The sequence below is a fragment of the Zootoca vivipara genome, chromosome 7 (assembly GCF_965207765.1).
Source record: "Zootoca vivipara chromosome 7, rZooViv2.hap1.1, whole genome shotgun sequence".
Lineage (NCBI taxonomy): Eukaryota > Metazoa > Chordata > Lepidosauria > Squamata > Lacertidae > Zootoca > Zootoca vivipara.
Genome location: NC_142590.1, coordinates 50,103,555 through 50,125,996, shown reverse-complemented (window position 1 = coordinate 50,125,996; position 22,442 = coordinate 50,103,555). Strand labels below are relative to the sequence as shown.

The 22,442-nt window shown below is 45.0% G+C and overlaps 1 protein-coding gene across 3 annotated transcripts in view; it reads left to right on the top strand.

The window, feature by feature from the left end:
• Positions 1–2,796: 2,796 nt before the first annotated feature.
• RAB44 (RAB44, member RAS oncogene family) overlaps positions 2,797–22,442 on the top strand; it is a 29,239-nt gene continuing 9,593 nt past the window's right edge. For 2 of the 3 annotated variants that reach the window (XR_004693036.3, XM_035122490.3), the window contains exons 1-11: positions 2,797–2,964; positions 5,375–5,596; positions 7,053–7,164; positions 8,950–9,112; positions 9,768–9,914; positions 11,900–11,990; positions 13,588–13,683; positions 14,709–14,893; positions 15,681–15,729; positions 18,851–18,945; positions 19,871–21,042. Coding sequence is in view for 2 of the 3 variants with exons in the window: in XM_035122490.3 (XP_034978381.1) it covers positions 5,402–5,596; positions 7,053–7,164; positions 8,950–9,112; positions 9,768–9,914; positions 11,900–11,990; positions 13,588–13,683; positions 14,709–14,893; positions 15,681–15,729; positions 18,851–18,945; positions 19,871–21,042 (2,305 nt within the window). In the remaining variant the exon portion in view is untranslated. Of the gene's footprint in view, positions 2,965–5,374; positions 5,597–7,052; positions 7,165–8,949; positions 9,113–9,767; positions 9,915–11,899; positions 11,991–13,587; positions 13,684–14,708; positions 14,894–15,680; positions 15,730–18,850; positions 18,946–19,870; positions 21,043–22,442 lie in introns of those variants that run through there. The other variant, XM_088674153.1, reaches the window with a different exon arrangement.

Sequence of the window (22,442 nt, the reverse complement as noted above, 5' to 3'; positions counted from 1 at the left end):
TTTTAGGGAGTGACGTCTTGAGTCGACGTATTCGTTAAAGAACAAACACATGGAGGCTTTTCTTTATTTTGGAGTTAGATTTTATTTTAACGGTGGAAATACTGAGTGCTAGGAGTTTCCACAAGGAAGCCTTTAACCAGCAGCAATTCAGAAAACACAGTTTTCTTTTGGTATTGCATTTCCATGTGCCGAATTTCTGCCTGCTGTGCAGCTGTTAAAAGCACAGATCCCCTGATTAAGAGCCAGAGGGGTGGAATAGTGGTTGGAGTGAGGATGGGAAGCCAGCGGTCCTCCAGATGTTGTTGGACGACACCTCCCAATACCTGTGACTGTTGGCCGTGCTGGCTAGGACTTATGCAATTTGGGGTCCCTGTACCTGTGTTGGTGTGGATAAGACCCAGGCTCATCTCAGCCAAGAAGCTTTTGCTTGGGTGACCTTGGGCTAGTCGCCATCTCTCAGCCTAACCTACAGGATTGTGAGAATAAAATGGTGCACAAAACCACAAATGCATGCCACTCAGAGCTCCTTGGAGGAAGTGTGAAATATAAGTACAACAAACAAAGAAAGGGGGAGGGAGAGTTGATAGCCCTAGTGACTGATTCACACCATACATTTAAAGCACATTCAGCACACATTTAGTGCGTATGACTTACCCCAAACATTCCTGGTAGCTGGAGCCATTGACCTACAATTCTCTTATTTGTTTTTATTTATTTACAGCAGGGGTTCCCAAACTTGGGTCTTCAGCTCTTTTTGGACTACAGTTCCCATCATCGTTGTAATTTCGTTGTTCCCGCAAGGGGACAATGACAATAAAGATATCTTGTCTCTTATCTCTGACCACTGGTCCTGATAGCTAGGGATGATGGGAGTTGTGGTCCAAAAACACCTAGAGACCCAAGTTTGAGAAACCCTGCTTGTCAACTGAAAAGGCTTCCAGAGTGACTTACATACAAACTAGGATTATTGGGTGAAAGTCATGTGCTTTAAATGTATGGTATAGATCTGCCCATACAGCGAGTTTGAATCAAAATCCAGGTTCCTTTTGAAAATATATTACGCATCGTTGCCTGGGCCCTTGCATGCAACACCAGGACTGTACACTGTAGTATGATTCTCCAGCACTTTATTTGGGGGGGGGGTATTGTAAACAAACAAACAAACAAACAAAAACAAAACAACCCTGAAGAGTGATGTGAAGAAATTGTTTTCCACTTTTAACATTAAAAAATTTGCAAACAGCACCTCTTACAGCAGATTACTCAATCACACTTATGCTGCAAACCTGCACCCTCTTAACTGTGTGACTACTTCTGAGTAGACATGTAAATGCATATACTCTAGAGCAGACTAAAATAACTGCTTTTTGCCAGACATAGTTGACTGTCATGACAGCCCAAATCAACTGAAATTTCATCCTTTGCCAGCAGTCATTTCATCAGTGTTCACAAGCAAAAGGTGGGAACTTATTTATAGGTGTTAAGTACTGTATGTGGAAAATCACCACATGCGCTGGCTGTGTGAATCCATACTGATGGTTTGCACAACTATCGTCTCTAATGTAAGCAGACTTTTTTGTAGTTTGCCAAAGCTTTACTGCAGGCTCTCTGTTGGTCAACTGCAGATACACAACCCACCAAGGAGAACCAACCAATTAGGAGGTTGCATGGATATGGAGCGCTAGCAGGGCTTGAGTTGCCTTGACTTTAAAATAAGCTTTCTGACTTCGTACCAGTTGCATCATCTATCCATGCCTATTGCTAATGGAACCTTAGTCTTATGTAAGGGTGTTGTGAAGATTAATGTCCTGCTTGAAGAATAGGTTGGGCAGGCACTTGGGCTATATTATTAAGAACACATGTACAAATTTAGCAAGAAAAGTTCTTATTTCATATACATGACATCTGGCAACCCTAGCTGCAAAAGCCCAATGAAGTCACCAAATATATAGAATCAAAAGCATGAAACTATCCTGCAACTGGAAACTATATGATCACCCTTGTGGAATAAACCTCCTTATTTCCAACCCAACATTTGGTTATATCATGTGTAAACTTTGAACCATGAGCTGCTTTTTGGCAGGGACCTGGCCTTAGTTTTGGTCATCTAAAATATCCAGAAAACCCACAGAAGTAGTGCTAGTTATAGCCTATTTATCTGCATATTGTATTTCCCCCTGATACATTGTGTCCAAAGTGGTTTACAGGACAGACAATTTAAATACAGTAGCCATAATTATAATATATTGCAATTACCAATTCAACAATTGCAGTTCATTTAAAGGAGCATAAAACATACCAACAGGTCAGTGAACAATATCCAATAATAATAATATCAGTATTATGCTCATATTAAGCCATTCGTTCAAAAGTTAATACAAGTCTAACCAGGGGCGGATGAAGGGGGTGGCGATGGGGTGACAAAATACTGGGCGGCATTCACCGCGGGCCTGCAGCGCGCCTGAGCCACGTGTCTCTCCTGGGAGAGACACAATGGCTTGGGCGCCCACAGGATTCGCACTGCCCCAAATGGTCAGCCTGCTGCCTCCCCCTGAGCTGTAGGGAGGCCCTGCGGAGTGTCCTGCCTTGGCTGGCCCCGCCCCTGCAGGCGACTGGCCCCGCCCCTGGGCACAGGGCATGTGTGCTTGCTCCACCGCTGAGTCTAACCATACAAGTCTAACCTCCCCCACAAAGAAGCAGAAAAAGAGGAAATGGTTTTTTTTAAGTCGCAAGGCACTTCAGACAGCGCACTCTAGATCATAGTTATCATTTGAGAGTTGGACTTCTGCATTCAGTTTCACACACCCTGAAAAGGCTCCAGTTCAAACTAGTTAACCAACTTTTGTTGCTGTGTGTTGTCAAGTCTGCAAAGTCTGCTTGGTCCCCACTGCACTGTTCAACCTGGGAAATTCTATTGACTCACCGCCAGCAATATAGGCAAGCAGTTCTCGATCTTCTTTGAGAGTAAGTACTTCCTCTTTCTGCGAACAGGTTTAATTACAAATGCTAGAAAGTTGTGGGCTCCTGTACCATAATTTCTATAATTAGATACAAGTGCAGTTAGCATGATGGTTTCAAAGGAAGGCTGATTAAGATCTAATGATTCAGATGATAACTTTTAAAAAGGGGGCCAATCAGTGCTTCCCCCCCCAAAAAAATGTTTAGGGGTACTCTCATTTTCCCACTTATATTGAAATACTGCCCCTCAATGAGGCCAAACTTAGATTCACAAAATGTTTAGGGGTATGCGTTCCCCTGCATCTCCCCCCCCCCGAAAAAAAGTACTGGGGCCAATATTATAACAAGCTTTTGAGTTTCACAAGACTTTTCTTGACTGCTGAACTTTCTCAATTTTAAAAGCTTATTATGCTAATCTACCATTGGCCTAATAAAAAGGTGTTGCTTGAAGCACAAGGGATCACAAAATCTTGCAAGGTTTCACGGGTGATAATAGGGGTATGCTTGAATATTCTCTATTCTCACATCAAGGATCATTTTCTGAACACAACTGTCTCCTCTGTTTTATATTAGTGAAGACTGTTTACCTCCTATGTGTTCATTTGCCCAGCAATAATCTGTCCTCCATGAACTTAAGAGCCAGCAGCAGCGTGTTTACTGTTTTGGTTTCAGAAAAACACAATTGTTTCGGAAAACAATTGTTTCCGGTTTCAGAGAAACACAATTGTTTCATAAATGGTATGTTATCCATAAACCTCAGCAGCCGTTGCATGTGAAATGGCAGGCTGTGTGCTCCGTGGTGCCTCAGAATGCGTGCACATATATGTACTTTTGTGTGCACTGGAGACAATGTGCACCCATTTCTGACTCAGATGTTCTGCTTCTAGAGAGCTGAGGTTGGGAGTTGAGCCCTAAAGCGTGATGACATCAGTAACTCAGGCTAACCACATTGTAACTTGAAAACAAGTAGCGCCCATCCTCGGCAAACAGGGAGGATTGGAGCGAATGCAAGTCCAAAACAGCCGTAAGCTAGAGGTGTAGCACAACGTATGTGGAAGCTGGCATCAGGTATATCCTGTCACTTCCTTTCCTGATCTAGATAAGGATTCTTGGTGCAGAAGTGAAGGTTGCAATGTGCGCGCGCGCACTGGATCAATGCTGATATCCACTGGCAAGCTGGGAGCCAAAGTATGTTTAGCCCAATGGTGGCTAATGTAGTGTCCTCCTGATATTTCAGACTACAATCCCCATCATCCCTAGCCAACATGGCCCAATAGTCAGGGGTGATGGGGATTGCAGTCCAAAGCATCTTCAGGAAACCATGTTGGTTACTTTTGGTTTAGAACAACAAAGGAAATGACGGAAGAGATCTCTTTGGATACAGTGCAGAGGGGGAACCAGGATTAGTGGAGGCATATAAAAAACTTGCTTGCCTGTGGCAAATAATTACTTCCCAACTGCAAACAGCCTGGGAAATATTTATAAATTAGTAAACTCACTGACATGTGGTCTATTTATGCATTGTATGCCCTGACTGGCAGTAACAGTAGCCTGTCTGCCTAACTGAGAGATCTTTCCTGCTCTCCTTTTAATTTGACCTTTGACCTTCTGCATGCAAAGTTATGAGCTACAACTCCTCCATAACTGGGAGTTATTTTTCTTTTCTTTTAGGCCCTGAATGTGCCATAAACAGCTTACATAAATCGTCTCCTCCACATAGCTCCTCCACATGCAGCTGCTGGGTGACCTTGGGCTAGTCACACACTTCTCTGAAGTCTCTCTCAGCCTCACTCACCTGACAGAGTGTTTGTTGTGGAGGAGGAAGGGAAAGGAGAATGTTAGCCGCTTTGAGACTCCTTCGGGTAGTGATAAAGCGGGATATCAAATCCAAACCCTCCTCCTCCTCCTCCTCCTCCTCCTCCTCCTCCTCCTCCTCCTCCTCCTCCTCCTCCTCCTCCTCCTCCTCCTCCTCCTCCTCCTCCTCCTCCTCCTCCTCCTTCTTCTTCTTCTTCTTCTTCTTCTTCTTCTTCTTCTTCTTCTTCTTCTTCTTCTTCTTCTTCTTCTTCTTGAGCTGATGTCCATCCTAGGTAGGCAGAGCCTAGACAATCTTAACTGACCAGGGAAATGTTCTGATTTGTAACTCACCTGGGGCAATAGTGCATATACTTCATGCACTCTGGTCCTAACCTCAGCAGCTCCTGATGCTTGCTTGCAAAGTGGGTTTAGTGTAGGCATGCAGATCCATGAGCAAATGCACCACTGCTTTACAGTTGGCACAACCAGCCTTTGCGGGTTCAAGAACCTTTCTGCATCATGTCATAAAGTGCCATGTCTCTGGCGTGTCAAATTACTGTATGAGGCAACGGAGGATATGAAAAAGGATGATGCCCCCTCCCTTTCCTTCCTCTTTCCAAAGAACTGAATGTAAATCTCTGGGAGGGCCATGGATAAGCAGAGGATGGCTGGCAAAAAGTTTGGGTCGAGCCGCCGGAAGCAAGCAAGAGGGACCTGGGGCGGCACACGGGTATCTTCGATCTCAGAGGAAGAGCCATGCCTTTCTGAACTCATGGAAAAGGTTCGGGACCTCTCCCAGGGACATGGAAAAAAGGAAGGTTTCATCACACGAGCTGATATGCAGGTAAATTGGTGGTGTGTGTACGTCATTTGCTTTTGAGGGCCAGATGTTGCATTTTTCTTGCTGGAAGCTTGAGACAGGCTGCCTCTTGACAGTGGAGGTAGAATACCTTAATGATGAATGAGAAAAGGCCCGGCTAAAACCCTGATCTCGACACTGCCTTTTCATGGATCATTCTGTGTGACCTTAAGACAAATAATGATCATCTTAACATTATTTAGGTGTCTAAGACCCTGCATATGGAGTGAAACACTACGACTCTTTTCCACTTGATGTTATGATGCTGGGTCTGCTGATCAGACCTTTTTATTGTCCCAGGCGCTGCTAATGCCAATAAGAGCCTGTAGACAGGAGATCCAATATACTTTTGTTTATTCAATTGAATAAAGCACACAAACATCTCCAAAGAAAGGGAAGGAAAATGCCGGCCACGAGGACTCTTGCATCAGGCTTTTAAAACATTAATTTTTCCCTCTCTCCCCTTTCTCCCTCCTCCTTTCTTCCGTCTGCTTTCCGATTGGTTAAGACTTACAGCTTATAGATTTTCCAGAACGCCCATTTCATGTCTTGCTCCTTGGCATGTGAAAGAGGGGAGCACACACAGCCTTAGCCCCGCCCTGGGTGTGTTTTCTAACATTCATGAGATCCTAATAGGCTCCAGAACATGCGCAGAATCCTCAAAGTAGCACCTGCTATTTCTTTTTGTTATCTTGGATTGTAAATCTTTCACTCTTAGGTGCCTCTTGGCTATCTATCTACAGGCCTTGAGCAATAAAATGCCTCCTTAACACATTCCAAGCAAGAGGTGATAGGTAATTAACAAGTCCCTAACACGGGTGGCACTGTGGGTTAAACCACAGAGCTTAGGGCTTGCCAGTCAGAAGGTCGGCAGTTCGAATCCCCATGACGGGGTGAGCTCCCGTTGCTCGGTCCCTGCTCCTGCCCACCTAGCAGCTCGAAAGCATGAAGTGCAAGTAGATAAATAGGTACCGGTACCACTCCGGTGGGAAGGTAAGCGGCTTTTCTGTGTGCTGCTCTGGTTCACCAGAAGCGGCTTTGTCATGCTGGCCACATGAAGCTGTACGCCGGCTCCCTCAGTCAGTAAAGCGAGATGAGCGCTGCAACCCCAGAGTCATCCGTGACTGGACCGGTCAGGGGTCCCTTTACCTTTAAAAAATAGACAAAGGAAGACATTCAACTTAAAAAGACCGGGTTGATGGACTGCAAACTAGCTTTCTTTAGCATAACACTTGATAGGTTCTCCAGCAGGGAAACAGAGACAGCAAGCACAATTTTATACAGAAGCGAATACAGCTGGTTTTTTAAATATAAAAACAGGACCACTAATCATTTCTGACCCCACAAAGACACTTTTTTGACAGACTGAACTGTTTACTAGCTGCCTGAGAACAAAGGGACTGATGTCGGGGGCTTAACTTCACATTTGTATTGTTTTCAGAAATTGGAGGCAGACTTTCCTTGGAGCACCAAAGAGCTGGAGCTTGTGTTTGATGGCCTGGATGCTGACAGCAAGGGCTACTTAACCACAGAAGAGTTCACTGAGGGGCTTAGTATGCATTGCTTTAGTGTGTTACACTGATGGGGCTGATAATGTGCAATGTTTGTCTGCAATCCTATGCACACCTTACTTGGCAGGAAGCCCCCATTTGCAAGGAAGTGCAGAAGTTTGGAGCAATGGTTGCTGTGCCAGCCCGAATGAGGATGGTTGCTTCTCATGCTTTCAAAGTATTGCAGCAGCATCCACAGCATTATTACTACAGTGGTACCTCGTAAGACGAATGCCCTGCAAGGTGAATTTTTCGCAAGATGAATGCATCTTGCGATCTGATGGTGACTCGCAAGACGAATTCGTTTTGTGAAAAATTCGTCTTGTGAATCGCGGTTTCCCATAGGAATGCATTGAAATTTAATTAATGGGCAAATAAATAAATAAATAAGATGTGGAGAGCACGGGATAAAGAACACAGCGGGAGACAGAATGTGGATCCGGAAGGTCGCCCAGAATGAAAGCAGGCACCCCCTTTTATTGTAAAGTTTCAGAACTGTCAATGATTAACTAGAGGTGCATCCTTCATCCAATGACAAGTGGTCAACTCCAAAAGAGGTGGTGTCCTTGCATAGGTCACATCCTGCCAACATCCCAAAACTCCGCCATGGAGGAAGTGCCTGGTCCTCACATACTCCTCAGACCTCGCCCTGTCACATGCCTACTCCTTAAACATCCCCCTCCTCTCAATCTTGTGATCCTTGGGGTTTTTCCACCACTCTGCCATTTTCCCATTGTCTTCTTCCTAACCTGGGTCTGACCCTTCAGGCTTGGACCAGCCTCCCCTGTTCTAACCTGCTCTAACCGGTTCCATCAGGATCCTCCCAACTCTGGCCAGCCCAGTAGTGACCTGCTGCCCTCTAATGTCCCTCTGACCCAACTTGTGGATGCGTGTTTGTGCATACTGACGTACAGGAAGGTTTGCCAGCACTGTACGTTGTGTTTAATAGCTGAGGTTTTTGATAGCTAGTTTTATCTGATGCGGTTTGCCAGCATCAATCTAAAATCACTGCTACATCAAATAAATAAATTTCGATGCATTCCTATGGGAAACCGCAATTCGCAAGACAATTTTTTCGCAAAACGAATTGACTCGCGGAACGAATTAAATTCGTCTTGCGAGGCACCACTGTATTGGTTTATTAGTAGTCCTCACTCTGTTCACAAAAGTGATTCAAAGCGAGTTACAGAAACAAACATGGAAAATAAGAGTAAAAGCAACCTAAAATGCTCACCGATAAAAGGGCGTATAAAAGAGTGAATCCAACTCAACCCAGCCCACTGAAAAGATAAGCAGAAGATTAACATCCAAAAAGCATGGGTCAGTGAAAATATCTGGTGTCCAAAAACAGATAGGGATTGCATCAAGCATGCCTTCCTGGGGAGAGCATGCCACAAACAGGAGCCACCACGGAGAAGGCCTGTTCTTGTGTTGCCAACCTCTGCACCTCCCTTGTGGGAGGCATAACAGATGCCAGCCTGTATCCGCTGCCCCCGTTGCCTATTTAATCCAGATTTACCCTTTCCGGGTAAAACAATCCAATCAGGAAAAGGAAAACGCCCACTGTTGCCTGCCAATGACCTGTCCACAATATTAAGCCCCTGTCTGGAAGCCTCTTGATTCTGACGGTCTGTCTGAGGATCAGCAGAGTGCTTGTGGCAGTTGCTCTGGTTCAGCATGTTTCGTCGTAGGTAGTTATTTGGTCCTAGGGGCCAAATACTGCTTTGAAACTGTTCTGTATTGCACCATGTCTGTCCAGAGGTGTGATTTTCATTGTCTACGTGGCAGGGTACTTTCTAAGCTCACAGACGGTGGCAAGAGCGCACCGGAAGAGAAAGATGCCTTCCATAAGGACTCCTACCCACCTGTCTCTGGAGGAAGCTGATACAGAGGAGCAAGTGTGCTTTAAGGCATTCCTAAACCAGCTGGGAGCTGACAGCATCTTTGAAGAGTGAGTGCATGCAAACCTTATGCTAGTTTCATACTGAATCTCACAACACAGGATCCAGGCAAAGGAGGAATAGGGAACAGGTGAAAGAGTTTTGGGGTTGAATGCTGCACCTAAGCTTGAGTTACTATATGGGTTGTGGAAGTGGAAAGCTTGTAGGAAGATGCTCTGGATCTTGAAGATCATGCTTCAACACCCTGAGTTAAGGAAGTAGCTTTTGGGGCTTGAAAGCTGGGATTAGTCCTACCATTGGGTAAAGGGAGGCAACCACCTCAAGTGCTGGGATAAAAGTGCTATGGGTACAAGCACAAAATGGCTGCCACAGGGAGCAAAAAAAGAGGTACTTGATACCAGTAGGTACAGTCACAAAAACGCAACAGTAATAGTTAATATGGCCTAGACACTTTCCTATTTTATCTATTAACTAGTTATTTTCAAAGTGACATGCATGACAATAAGAGGTATTTCAGCTTTTGCAATAGCTGCTTTACAGCTCCGTTGCCTTATTGATCCACATGCTTGTTCTTAGGAAGAAACAAAACTGCTCTCAGATCCTAAGAACAGTTGAGACAGGCTGCCTTGGCTGAGAGGTCCCCTGCGGATTCAGGGGGATCAACAGAATATTCGCTGAAAAATGAGACAATCTTCTCTCTTGCAGCCAGTCAGAAATCTGGAAGATTTGGGTGCAGCTCCGACAGGATGAACCCCATCTGCTGGGAAACCTGAAAGAATTCTTGGCTAAAATGACACACTTGATCAAAGAATTGAGGGGCGCAACAGAGACATTGCAGTTAATACTGAAAACGTAGGTCACTGGATGTACGGGTAGAAAGACTCCAGGAAAAGGGAATTTGGAACCCAAAGGGTAGAAAAGGTTGGAGTGAATAGGGGGGCATACATAGCTCAACAGAAGAGGCCGTGGCTTTCCTTCAGAAAAGTTTCCCCCAACCTGCTGCTCTTCAGGTGTTTTGCAGTGTAGCTCCCATCAGCCAGCAAAGCCTCGCTGGATGAGTCTGATGGACGTTATAGTGCAACATATCTGAAGGGTACTAGGTTGGGAAAGGCTGTTGTGGAAAGGCACAGGCAGACCTAGCGGACAGTTAGCTTGGTCCCAGCCAACGGCACAGGCTGGGGGCGGCACAAAAATTGCACCTTGGTGCCTCAGTGGGGAATCCAGCCACTGGCATGGACCTTTGCAACAGCCCTCCCCATGAGGACACCTCTACTTGGCCCACCATCCCAGCATGGCTGCTGTTCCCCGCCCTCTGCTCACTTGGCTAGCCCTGAGAGCAGCCTTTCAGCAGATATGGTGACTGAGAAACATTAGGCGAGGCTTTTAATTCACCACTGCTGATCCGCTTTCCCCTGGTTTCTTTCCCACCTTGACCAGCTTCCAGCGCATGCACCCCTGAATGTGTACCCCAGAGAGCAAGGGCCATTGACTTAAGCGTGGCTTACGTCTGAGTAAAGTGTGCTCTGGGCACAACCTCCAAGTTAGTGCCTTTCTTCTGGCGCCTTGTCGGAAGTAACAAGAAAACAAGCAAGGTATTGTCAGAAGGTCCTGCCTCTGGCTTGCCAGATTTAGGCTGCCGTCCTGCGTAGCCACTTTCCTGGGAGTAAGCCGCATTAAACTTGGAAGGATTTACTTTTGAGTGTACATTTAGAGGATTGTGCTGTTAAACACCCAGTTTAAGAATCATTTGAAATGATTGAATTATGTCAATCTTTTTCTGGAGGTGCCGATACATCTCCTTGCCAAGGGAGCCCCCAGGTATGGCTCTGGTCATAGGTTCAATTCTTGTCATCTCCTTTTAAATAATCATAATCTCAGCATAATTTTCCAGTCCTAGCCTGACACGGAGCCATGTTGAGATCAGCAAATGAAGGGGCCTAGGGACAATTCTGCTCTCTTAAGGCACATGGGTAGGCATTGTGGTCCTTTCCAGATATTGGGGGCTTTGACTCCCATCCTCCATGAACGATGGCCAGTCTGGCTGGTGCTGATGTGAGCTGTAGCCCATAACGTTTGTAGGGCACCATGTTACGAACCTTTAAACACCTGGTGGAAACTCTAGCTCACATGGTCCTCAATTGTAAAATGTATGATGATCTCCGCCAACAATTCCTAGACCAACTATGTATCCCAATATGGAAACCAGAGACAGAGGTTAAAGGTAAAAGCAACTCTGGGGTTCCGGTGCTCATCTCACGTTATTGGCTTTCAGGTCATGTGGCCAGCATGGCAAAGCCGCTTCTGGCGAACCAGAGTAGCGCACAGAAACACTGTTTACCTTCCCGCTCCCCTATTTATCTACTTGCACTTTGACATGCTTTCGAACTGCTAGGTTGGCAGGAGCTGGGACCGAGCAATGGCAGCTCACCCCGTCGCGGGGATTCGAACCTCCAACCTTCTGATCGGCAAGCCCTAGGCTCTGTGGTTTAACCCACAGCGCCACCCGCGTCCCTGAGACAGAGGTTATACTCTTCCTATTACAGGGGAGAGATCAGGCACTCACCAAGACAGTAGCTAAGTTCCTCTATTTGATCTTTTGCCGCTGAAGTACATTACAGGACCCTGCCCTTGTTGGAGACCCACAGAGGTGAAATAGATTGTTGGCCCCTCTTCCTTTTGGCAAGCGACTGTACTGATGATATGGCAATGAGATCGTACTGGCCTATTTACTTTGAATGTTTGTAAGTGATGCCAATAAAGGTTTTGATGCTGATATTGATACTGATAACTTTAAACAACTCTGCTTTAAAGCCTTCTTGTTTGCTCCTCTGCGCTAGGCGAGTGGCGGATCACAATAAGGAGGTGCAGCAGTTATATGAGGAGTTGGAGCAGCAAATAGACAAGGAGACAAGAAGGCTGCAGCTTGAGGTCGGTGCATAACTGGATCATGTGTAATTCCTCAGATTTATGAGAAGGGGTGCGCTGAGTTTTCCTTTTAAGTTCCTGCCCTCTCCCAAAAGCTCAGGGTGGATCACACCGTTTAAATCCTCGTTAACAACACATGATGGTGTTGTTGTTCTAGTGCTGCACAATGACCCCAGGGGCAGATGCCTCATCATAAGACAGTCAGGAGGAGAGAGAGCTGCAAAAAAGGACTCTGATCCAAAACATGGAGAAGGAATAAGGCTGCAATCCTATGCACACACAAGGCGGGAGTAAGCCCTGTTGAACTGAATGGGGCTTGTTTTGAGTAGACGTGTAAAGGACTGTACTGTAATCGTCTTTCTTTCTAGAAACTTTGAAGTTGTTACAGTAAGTGCCACACTTTTTAGCAATAACGCAGGTGGCGCTGTGGGTTAAACCACAGAGCCTAGAGCTTGCTGATCAGAAGGTCGGCGGTTCGAATCCCTGCGACAGGGTGAGCTCCCGTTGCTCGGTCCCAGCTCCTGCCAACCTAGCAGTTCGAAAGCACGTCAAAGTGCAAGTAGATAAATAGGTACCGCTACAGCGGGAAGGTAAACGGCGTTTCCGTGTGCTGCTCTGGTAGACCTGGAAGCTGTACGCTGGCTCCCTCGGCCAATAATGCGAGATGAGCGTCGCAACCCCAGAGTTGGTCACGACTGGACCTAATGGTCAGGGGTCCCTTTACCTTTACCTAACAAAAGAGGTGCCGGTACTGTGTATCCTTGAGTACCCCTTGAAAAAAAGCACTGCTCTCAGGTCCTTGGCAAACATCTCCCTCCCCAAATATATCTAATATTTGCTTGTAGCTGGCTGTCTTAAGGTGACTATTCTCTGTTATGAAAGTTTTACTTGTAGGTTTTTTTTTTTAAAAAAAGGATATTATAACACTTATAATGCCAGGGGCCTTCAGAGTTCCTTATTTCTTAATAAAGGGCAAAAAATATTAATATCTGACTATACACAGTGTGGTTTGGCTTGATGTCATTGCACAATGGGGAATTCAAAAAACCAATCAGCCATATAACACTTCACACAAGGCACTAAAATGTCACGCTATTTGTTCCATCTGTGAAGACAGAAATTGCATGTACATTGCAGTCAGAGTAGGTTTCATTCCCCTTCCTCCCTTCATTATTCTATAATATAATATATAGAATCTAGATACTAACAGCAAACCCATTATCCAAATATGGATCTTAATGTAGAAAAACCACTCACAACCATGCTGAAGAGGAAGATATCAGAAGGCTTGGGGGAATCTCAAAGTTGGGAGAAGTACAACAAAATATGTAGAATAAAATTCAGGGTGGGGGGAACCCCAGAACAGCTCAATAGGGATTGAACATGCCTAGTGGGCACAGAATGCTGATCAGGGAAATGGTGTGGAAACGGAATGGAGTACCCTGAAAAAAGATATAGTTGTCTGAAAGCATGAACAAGAGCAAACCGTGCTGCAACTTTTTGTTGCATGCTCCACTTGTGCTTTGGCTCAAATGCAACCAGGCCTCATGTGTGAATGTTCCCTGGAAAGCTATAGCTTCACCACCTTTGTTTATTGCAGAGTAAAACCCAAAGCCAATTCCACAGCGTGGAGATGAAAGAGCTGCTGGATGCCAGGGAAAGGGAAATACAGCATTTCCTCGATGTTCAAAAAGAGGTAAGGTTATCCATGTGACATGAGGAAATAGCACCACCTACTGGAAGCATCTCCTCTTGCTAAAGCATTTAAGGCCAACAAAACCATCATCCACATGTAGGGTTGCCATATGTCCTCTTTTCCCAGGACACATCCTCTTTTTCATGATGAGAATCTCCATAGATTCGAGTTGAAGTTGGCAAACGTGTCCCCTTTTTTGCTCTTCAAAATATGCCATCCCTACACACACAGCTGCTTGCAGTGTGGCTGAATATTTCTGATATAGTCAACATGATTCGCCAGCATCATGACCTCCTGGTGTTGTTGGACTACCAATCCCATCAAAGGATGGAAACTGTAGTCCAGCCGTATCTGGGGACACTGCATTGCTACCCCTGCTTCCAATTACTCAGGGACCATGGCTTTGTTTCACTGAAAAAGCTCTCACACCATTGTCCAGCCACAATAGGGTGTGATGTTTGGTACTCTGAGATAAGGCACTCCAGGAAGAAGAATCCTGGGAACTATAGTTTGCGTTTCACAGAACTACCATTCCTAGCACCTTTAACGAACTACAGTTCCCAGGATTCTCCTTTCTGGAAGGGAGAGGAAATGTGCCTTCAATGTAGGATGTGAATGCAGCACTCGTTAGCCTCTGGCCCTGGTCAAAATGGCTTCAGTCTCCAGTGTGTGTGAGGGAAAGACAGAGATTGTGAATCAAGGTAGCTACTGTATTTTCAGCTGTTTCATTACTTTTCTACTGACCACCTGAAAGGAGTTTGAGAACCTCATGTCTAAGAGGCTTGACCATTTTACTTGCAGAAGGGAGAAATGTAAGAAAGTAAATAAAATGAAATGTCAACCCCACATTTCCTGCAAGGTTCTCCCCCCATTTTTATCCTCACAAGAACCCCATGAATGTAAGTTAGACTGACTCCGTGAGCTTTGATGGGATGAGCGTTTGAATCCTGTTCTTCTTCTTCTGTAACCACCACACTGCTAGTTTTCTTTTACTTCATTGAACACTTTCCATATTCCTTTCTCAGCTTGAGACGCAGTTTCTCAGTCTTAGAGAAAAGCAGCACGTGGCCAGTACCCAAACCCAGGAGCTGAAACAAACCAACATTGCCCTTGAGGTCCAGCTACAAAAAACCCTCAACCAGCTTCAAAAGACCCAAAGGCAACTGGATTTCATGAGGGGTAGAGTATCTCAGTTACACAAAGAAGAGAGGTGAGCCCTAACCGCTACAGTGTCACCTTTTTGGGGGGTGGGTGGGGAGGTAGAGAACCCCTTTTGTAGCCTAACTTGTGGCAGCTATTTCATTAGAAGGCTTTCCAAGGTTCAACGAACTAGCTTTGATCTGGTGGAAAAGAGAGTGGCTTCCCCCAGATGCTCTTGCACTGGGAAGTAAGTGTTGCATCATCAGAACACCTACTGCCCCTGACACCTGTTCATTCGCTCCATTAGTCAGATTTGATGATGAGGTAAAAGCAGAATAGCTCAGCAGACTGGACTATTTGCTGCCCCTTGGAAGGGTTGGTGGTGGTTAGGCTATTTTGGCCATTGCTTCTGGCATGGATACCTCCCAAAAGATGTCACTTTCCAAAAAAAAAAAAGCAAAAAGCTACAGTATAATTTGAGTGCAGCAGTTCCGCTGTCCCTCACAGCCCCCTTGAGATAATATGCACTTCCTGCTTGCACTGTCCCACTTCCTGTTGGCACCATTGCATTTCCTGTTTGCATCCCGCCGTCCTCAATATATGCCGCTCCATGCATTGTGGCACTATTACTGCTACTAGGCTTGTGCCCCTGCAGAGGCAACACATGTTAGTATACAGCAGACACCCCCAAACGCGGCCCTCCAGATGTTTTGGGACTACAACTCCCATCATCCCTAGCGAACAGGGCCAGTGGTCAGGGACGATGGGAATTGTAGTCCCAAAACATCTGGAGGGCTGAGTTTGGGGATGCCTGGTATACAGGGACAGTGACAATGTATCCCTTCTTTCCTTGGCAGTGGCAGATCGCCAGAGGAAGTCTCTGTCAAGACTGCTCAGAGTCAAGAGGTATTTCTTAATTGTTCACCTTGCATCCTTTGCCACTCAGAACTGCCCCCCCCCTATGGGATGCCACTATAATTAGCAGCCTAAATGTTGCCCTGGAAAGGCTGCCTAGCTATGAGTATTGTATGTTAATGCATCTGACATAGTGCTTTCAATCAGCAGATAGGATTATGGGAGAATCTAAGCTCCCATGGGCCCTGGGGATAATATCTAGCACCCTACATACGGTATATAATAGCACCATTAGAGCAATCTGGTTACTTTAAATCAGGCTTTCCCAAGCATCTGTTAATCAATGCACATTTTTTTTTCTTCTGAACCGAAATTGGAGGCACCCTTCACTCAAACTATCCAAAATGATTAATGCAACACAATCCCTGTGCATATTTACTTGGGAAGTAAGGCTCCTTAAGTTCAAGGGTGTGTGTAGAGGATTGCAGCCTTAGATTGCACCCCTATGCACACTTACCTGGGAGTAAGACCCACTGAAGTCAATGGGGCTTCTAGTTGAGTCTTTCATATCATAATTTATTTTATAAAATTTATATACCACTTGATTGTAGGGGGGAAAAACCCTCAAAGCGGTGTGTAGACATGCAAAGGGATTGCACTATCAGAGTTTACAGAGGGAAAAGAGACCAATTTTCATTAGAGGCTATCTCCCATATCTCTGCATGAATCAGTGTTCTGGACATGCCTTCTGTGCACTGCAGATAGAGGCAAAATCAGAGCAGTGACTTGTGATGAGATTCAACAGGCAGCCTCTCCTAAGTGTGAGCGATTCAGTTGCATGTCTGTATCAGGACTGATCCAGTCTCTCCCCCCCCCCCACGAGATTAGAAATAGGCAAGGCCAGTGCAGTAGATCATGCAGAGATTCAACAGGCACTTCCGGTCTGCCGCGCTGGAGAAAGAAGACGCAGGGACTGCGAGCTCCGCAGTCCCTGGCATCGCGGAGGGGGGGGAATTCCGCGGGGCGCGTGGATTTCCCATAAGAACTTCGGGTTGAGCATCCCGAAGGCTCAGAGACCGGCGGGCTCCGTTTTCGGCGATTCCTCCGCTGCCCGGGGACCCAGTAGAGTCCCCGAGAGTCAGCAGAGTTGGAGTCGCGGGAGCCATTTTGGTCAACATCGGAACCTCCGTAGAGCGAAGCCCCGAGTCTTCTACCGGGCAGCGGCAGATTCTCCCAAGAACTTAAAAGACATATGCAAAGTAAGTGAAATCTTCGTTGGGACTTTTTGGATTCTAAATCTAACAATTTTGGAAAATCGGAAGAGATTTAAAAACGGGAGTCGATCTCTTCCTAATGGCTGATTAAGAGGCGCATTAAACATTCCAAAGCCGAAAAAGATACTTTGTCTCTAGCACCTGAAAGAAACAAAGACTTTGTATCCCTTTACAAATTCCGGTGCCGCTACCTCCCAAGGATCAGTAAGTGCACAAAGGGAAGGCTTCATTTGACAGCTGTCAAAGCTGTCAAAATTGCTAAAAGACAAGGAAACCTGTAAAAATTTGTTCAAAGTTCTATTGGTTGTAAGATTTTATTAAAAGATAAGCATCTGGACCTAAGAGACGATTTTTTGTGGAAAAGTTAAAGACAATGGATGGAATAACCAAGATGGAGGAAAGCGTGAGCGAATGGAAATTTCCAGTGTGCTCTACCTCCTAATCTCCTGCCAGTTTGTGGTTAGAAGGAATGAAAACAATGTATTCATCAAGCTTCCAAGAGTCAGTTCTGAACTATTTAGAGATTTTGAAGGACATTCACAGGACACTGCAACACTCCAGTTTAACATGTTCAGAGACTTTGATTCAAGAGCAGGACTTAGAGGACAATGTGGAAAGCCTACCTGAAAGTAAAGAACAAGAACTGGACTTTGCAAAAACTGAGGTGGATTATAAAAAAAGTGACTTGGAGGAAGAACAACAAGGACTTGAAAAGGAAAGTGACAGCTGCCAAGAACAACAAAATGAATTGAAGACTGAAGAAAAGAGGGCTTTTGGAGGGGCTAAAAATTGGGCATGGGTAACCGAGGGAAAGGAAAGGCAGAGGGAGGGGGGGGGACAGAGGCCTGGATCTGGAAATGGGAAAGAATGGGTGTGGGGTAAAAAATTTTTTTAGTTAAAAAAGTATTTTGGTGATTGATTAACAGTTTCTGAAATCTTGGCTTGATAAAGGACTGCTGATTCAAGGGGGGAAAAGGACATCGGGAGGAGAAGGGGGAGCGAATAGATATAAAACTTTAGTTTTCTGGAGGGAGGTAGAAGAATGGCTTGGGAAACAATTTTTAGATTTGTATTAATATGATTGCGTTCAGATAAGTGTTTGGATGGAGGGCCGCCTTTCCCCCTCTCTTTGCTCAGAAGCACCTGGTGGCAGGGGGTGCTCTGGGGAGGAGAGGGGGAGGTGGAGGGAAGCCCAGACACAAAAATGGAACCTTTGAAGTGCTGCGCCTCGCAGGTTCCTCTTGTGGCAGGAGGGGACTTGTGGGGGGGGCAGTACGAAGAAGGAGGAGGATTAAGTCAATATTATAAGGATAAGATTTGGAACTGGATTAGAAAACACGCCATAATTAATTAGAGAAGTTAGGAAAACCAGGAAGAGGAGATCTGAGGAAGTCATAATTACAATGTGATGAATATAAGAATGGGGAATTTTTTAAAAAATTTTTCTCTTTTTTTCTCTTTTTTATTTTTTACTTTTTACTTTTTGCGTTTGTATTTTTTATGGGTACTGTGTTTAAAGGAGCAGCTGTGGGGAAACCTGCCCCCAGAACCCCTCCGTCCTTGTCCTCTCAGTGGCAGGGGGGGGGATGAGGGGGAGGGGGAGGGGGGAGGTCAAACCCAGTCTTATAATGGACCCCTTTGATTCTCAACACCAGCGGGTGCCACAGGTGGCAGAGGTGGACTCGTGGGTGGGGGGTATTTGAAGGGACAGAAAATATACTGTATGTCATGTTTGTTTTGTTTGTATAAAAATCCAATAAAAATTATTTTTTTAAAAAAATCAACAGGCATCCCCCCCATATCAACAGGCACCCCCCATAAGTGGATACTGTACTGAAATTGGTAGTAAGTGATCCTTATTTCTTTTTCTGCTTTTCTCCCATTGTGATTCTTCTAAGGGTCATCTGAGTGCAAATGAGATGAGTTCCTCTGAATTGGTGATGAGATTTGGATACAATCCGAGTGAGGATACACTGGGCAGCTCTGCTCAGAAGTAAGTACCAAATACTCCTTTAATACATTTAAGTGAGGAAGCGAGTGGCAGTGGTTTTCTTTGAAGCTCAGTCCATGCTCCGGCACCTAAGAAGTTACGTTATTTCTTTCTGCAGCCCTGACATTCTCATGAACTTTCACGTGTGCTGCAACCAGAAAACCAAATGCATGTTTGAAAAGTATCCTGGGGCCAAACAGATTAGAATAGATTTAATATTTGTATGCAGCTTTGTCATTGATCTCAGAGTGGTTCAAGAACAATAAACAGGGCTTCCCCCACTGACACTCCATCGTTAGACAATAATAATAATAATAATAATAATAATAATAATAATAATAATAATAATGTCCCACTACATTAGCAAGACATTGCCATTAGCAAGGGCTGCCAACCCCCAGGTGAACCTAGTACATTCATTTGTTTTGTCTGCCTAGCTCTTAAATAATGCCTCAAAATTAACTCTGGCAGACTTTTTAGCTCTCCCCCATAAAATAAAAAAAAAACTGCTTATCAGTGAATTGTAAGGAAGAGCCATGGAAACCAGCAGAGTTTAGAGTACGGTTGATCTTGAAGATTATAGTATTCTTTAGTGGTTTTAAAAATACCCTATTACCTCATTTTTGTGGAATGACTCTCAGTTTACCAACATATTTCTATTTGGTCTTTTGATATACATTACTGCTTTCATCCCTCATTGTGTTTATAAGAAGAAACATGCATGTTAGAAACAGATAAACTCAGTCTTTACTCTGCGAAAGCAACAAATGTAAGAGCCCAGAAGTCTTGCTGGTGGTTGAGTTAGCATTTCATAGGCCCATGAGATCTTGATGTTCTCCAGCAGGAATCGTGCCCTTTTAAAGCCTTGTTTCTTACTTTCCTTATCTTGTACCAAATGAGTGCTGCTATATCCATCATTTCCCCATAGGGCACCTGGTGGTGTGGCCAAAGCCAACTCAGAATCTAGAACTACTAGAGTGATCTCCATTGAAGAGGATCCTTGGGTAGACTCTGTTGTAGAACCAGAAAAATATTTCCCGCAGGAAGTCATGGACCAAAGCTCTTTGCTTAGAGAGCTGAATGATGCCATAGCAGCAGTAAACAAGGTGTCTGAATCATCAAATAATCCACAAATAGATAACTTTGGTTTTCAGTTCTTGGGCCAAATTAGAGAGAAAGGAAATTCTCAGCAAGGAAAAATGCAGGAAAACTTAACTCCATATGATGCTTGCTCCAGAAACTGTGATCTGCAGAAGAGAATTGCTGAGGCTCTTCCTGGCCGAGCTTCATGGCAAAGAGATGGTCTTCTTAAAGAAAGACTAACTTATGCTCTGGAGGTGAAGAATGAAAACATCTCTGAGCCACGAAGGGAAGTCAAAACTCTAGAGTCAAAGCAGAGAGGATGTCTTCTTGTTCCTGAAGTGCAGTCTTCTGTTTATGAAGAGTTGACAAGTGCAGCCGGTGACTATAAAGAAAGCTCGATGCAAGGAAAGACTCTCATTTTAGAACAGGCGATCCAACTTCACAAGCAAGTTTTAAAGTGCAGTGGTATCAGCTGGACTCAATGGCCACCTGCTGATTCTGAGCAGAGAGTGGTAGAGCAATCTCCAGAAATTAAAACATCAGAGAGAAAGATACATGAGACTCAACACCCCTCAGTGGAAGATGAGCCGCCTGCTCATTCTTTACCCAGAATAGCCCTACCCAAGTTGGATGAAAGATGTGAGCCAGAGATCTCCGTTTTCCAAAACCACCAGTTAGAGAATATGCTCCAACCGGGGTTGCAGACACAAAGCACAAAGGGCCTAGAAGCAACATTATCAGAAGACAAAAGAGAAGGATGCATGGATTTGCCAGGGTGTAGGAAGAATCAAGAGGTCAGGGTAGAAATAGATGAGGAAACAAATGTCAAAGCAGAAGCTGCAGACTATCCAGTGGATGTGGATGCGAAAGAAACTTCCAAAGACACCACAACCGTTTGCTTTTGTCCAGACCACGTGTATAACGTGCTCTTTGTTGGAGACTCTAATGTTGGCAAAACGTCTTTTTTGCACCGACTGCAAGATGATTCCTTCGATGCAAATATGACTGCGACTGTAGGTATGAATCCATCTTTCACTAGCAGGTAACAAGAGAAACTGGGTCATCTCTCCCATGGGAGCCAACTCCTAGGGGCCAAGGGGGCTTTGCCCCCCAATAAGATATTTGAGGGAGCCAGGACCCCCCAAATTGATAGGGATTGCCAAATGGTGTGTGTGCACTGCATCATGCGATCAATTATGTAGGACGGGGCTTACTTGCCCCCCCCAACATTTTATTCAAGTTGGCACCCCTGGTCTCTCCCCACCCCTAGGCTAGACATGTTTTTATTTCTAAGGCTCCTAACCCCATGGGGTGTGTTGTCTCTGTTGTCTCTCAGTGAGTGTTTGTGTGTGGAGATAAACCTCCTCTTCCCATGTACTGTGTGAACCAAGAATTGGACTCCCTGATGCCCATCTTTAATTAAGAAAAAATAAGATAGCTAGTTGCCTGCTTTGTATTTATACTCCAGTTTGGCCTATATTTTTGTATGATTAGGCCACTCTTGGACCGGCTTGCCGTAAGGAGTGGCAGTGACCCTGAGCTCTATATACAATATATTACACTCCAATATTAGAGATTGACCTGCGTTATTCCTATTGTTAGTCTTATTTTGCATGAAGTTTTACTTTTGAAAGAATATTACCAGAGAGGCTATAAAATGCTCCAAATTAGATATTTTCCATAATTGAGCATGGTTTTCTTAATAGAAAACATTCCCTTGAAGGAAAGAGCATGGTTTTAGAATGAGAGGAACCAAGTGGGAGTTGAGCGAGGCCAATTCTCTTAGAATCATAGAATCATAGAGTTGGAAGAGACCACAAGGGCCATCCAGTCCAACCCCGTCAAGCAGGAAACACCATCAAAGCATTCTTGACATATGCCTGTCAAGCCTCTGCTTAAAGACCTCCAAAGAAGGAGACTCCACCACACTCCTTGGTAGCAAATTCCACTGCCGAACAGCTCTTACTGTCAGGAAGTTCTTCCTAATGTTTAGGTGGAATCTTCTTTCTTGAAGTTTGAATCCATTGCTCCGTGTCCGCTTCTCTGGAGCAGCAGAAAACAACCTTTCTCCCTCCTCCATATGACATCCTTTTATATATTTGAACATGGCTATCATATCACCCCTTAACCTTCTCTTCTCCAAGCTAAACATACCCAGCTCCCTAAGCCGTTCCTCTTGAAAGTCTGTTGCAGGCATCTGCATAACCAAAAGCAATTTAGAAGACATAATTCGTTTTCCTCCTCTATTTGGGGCTGGGGAACACCACCCAGGTCACTGTTTGTCTGCATATGCAAGATAATTGGTCCTAGGGCGCATGCTTAAGCTAAGTAGGTATCGGTCCGGTCAGTGTCTAGATGGGTGATTGCCTGGGAACAATACACCCACCAACTTGGGTTCTGTGAAGACAGGTGAGATA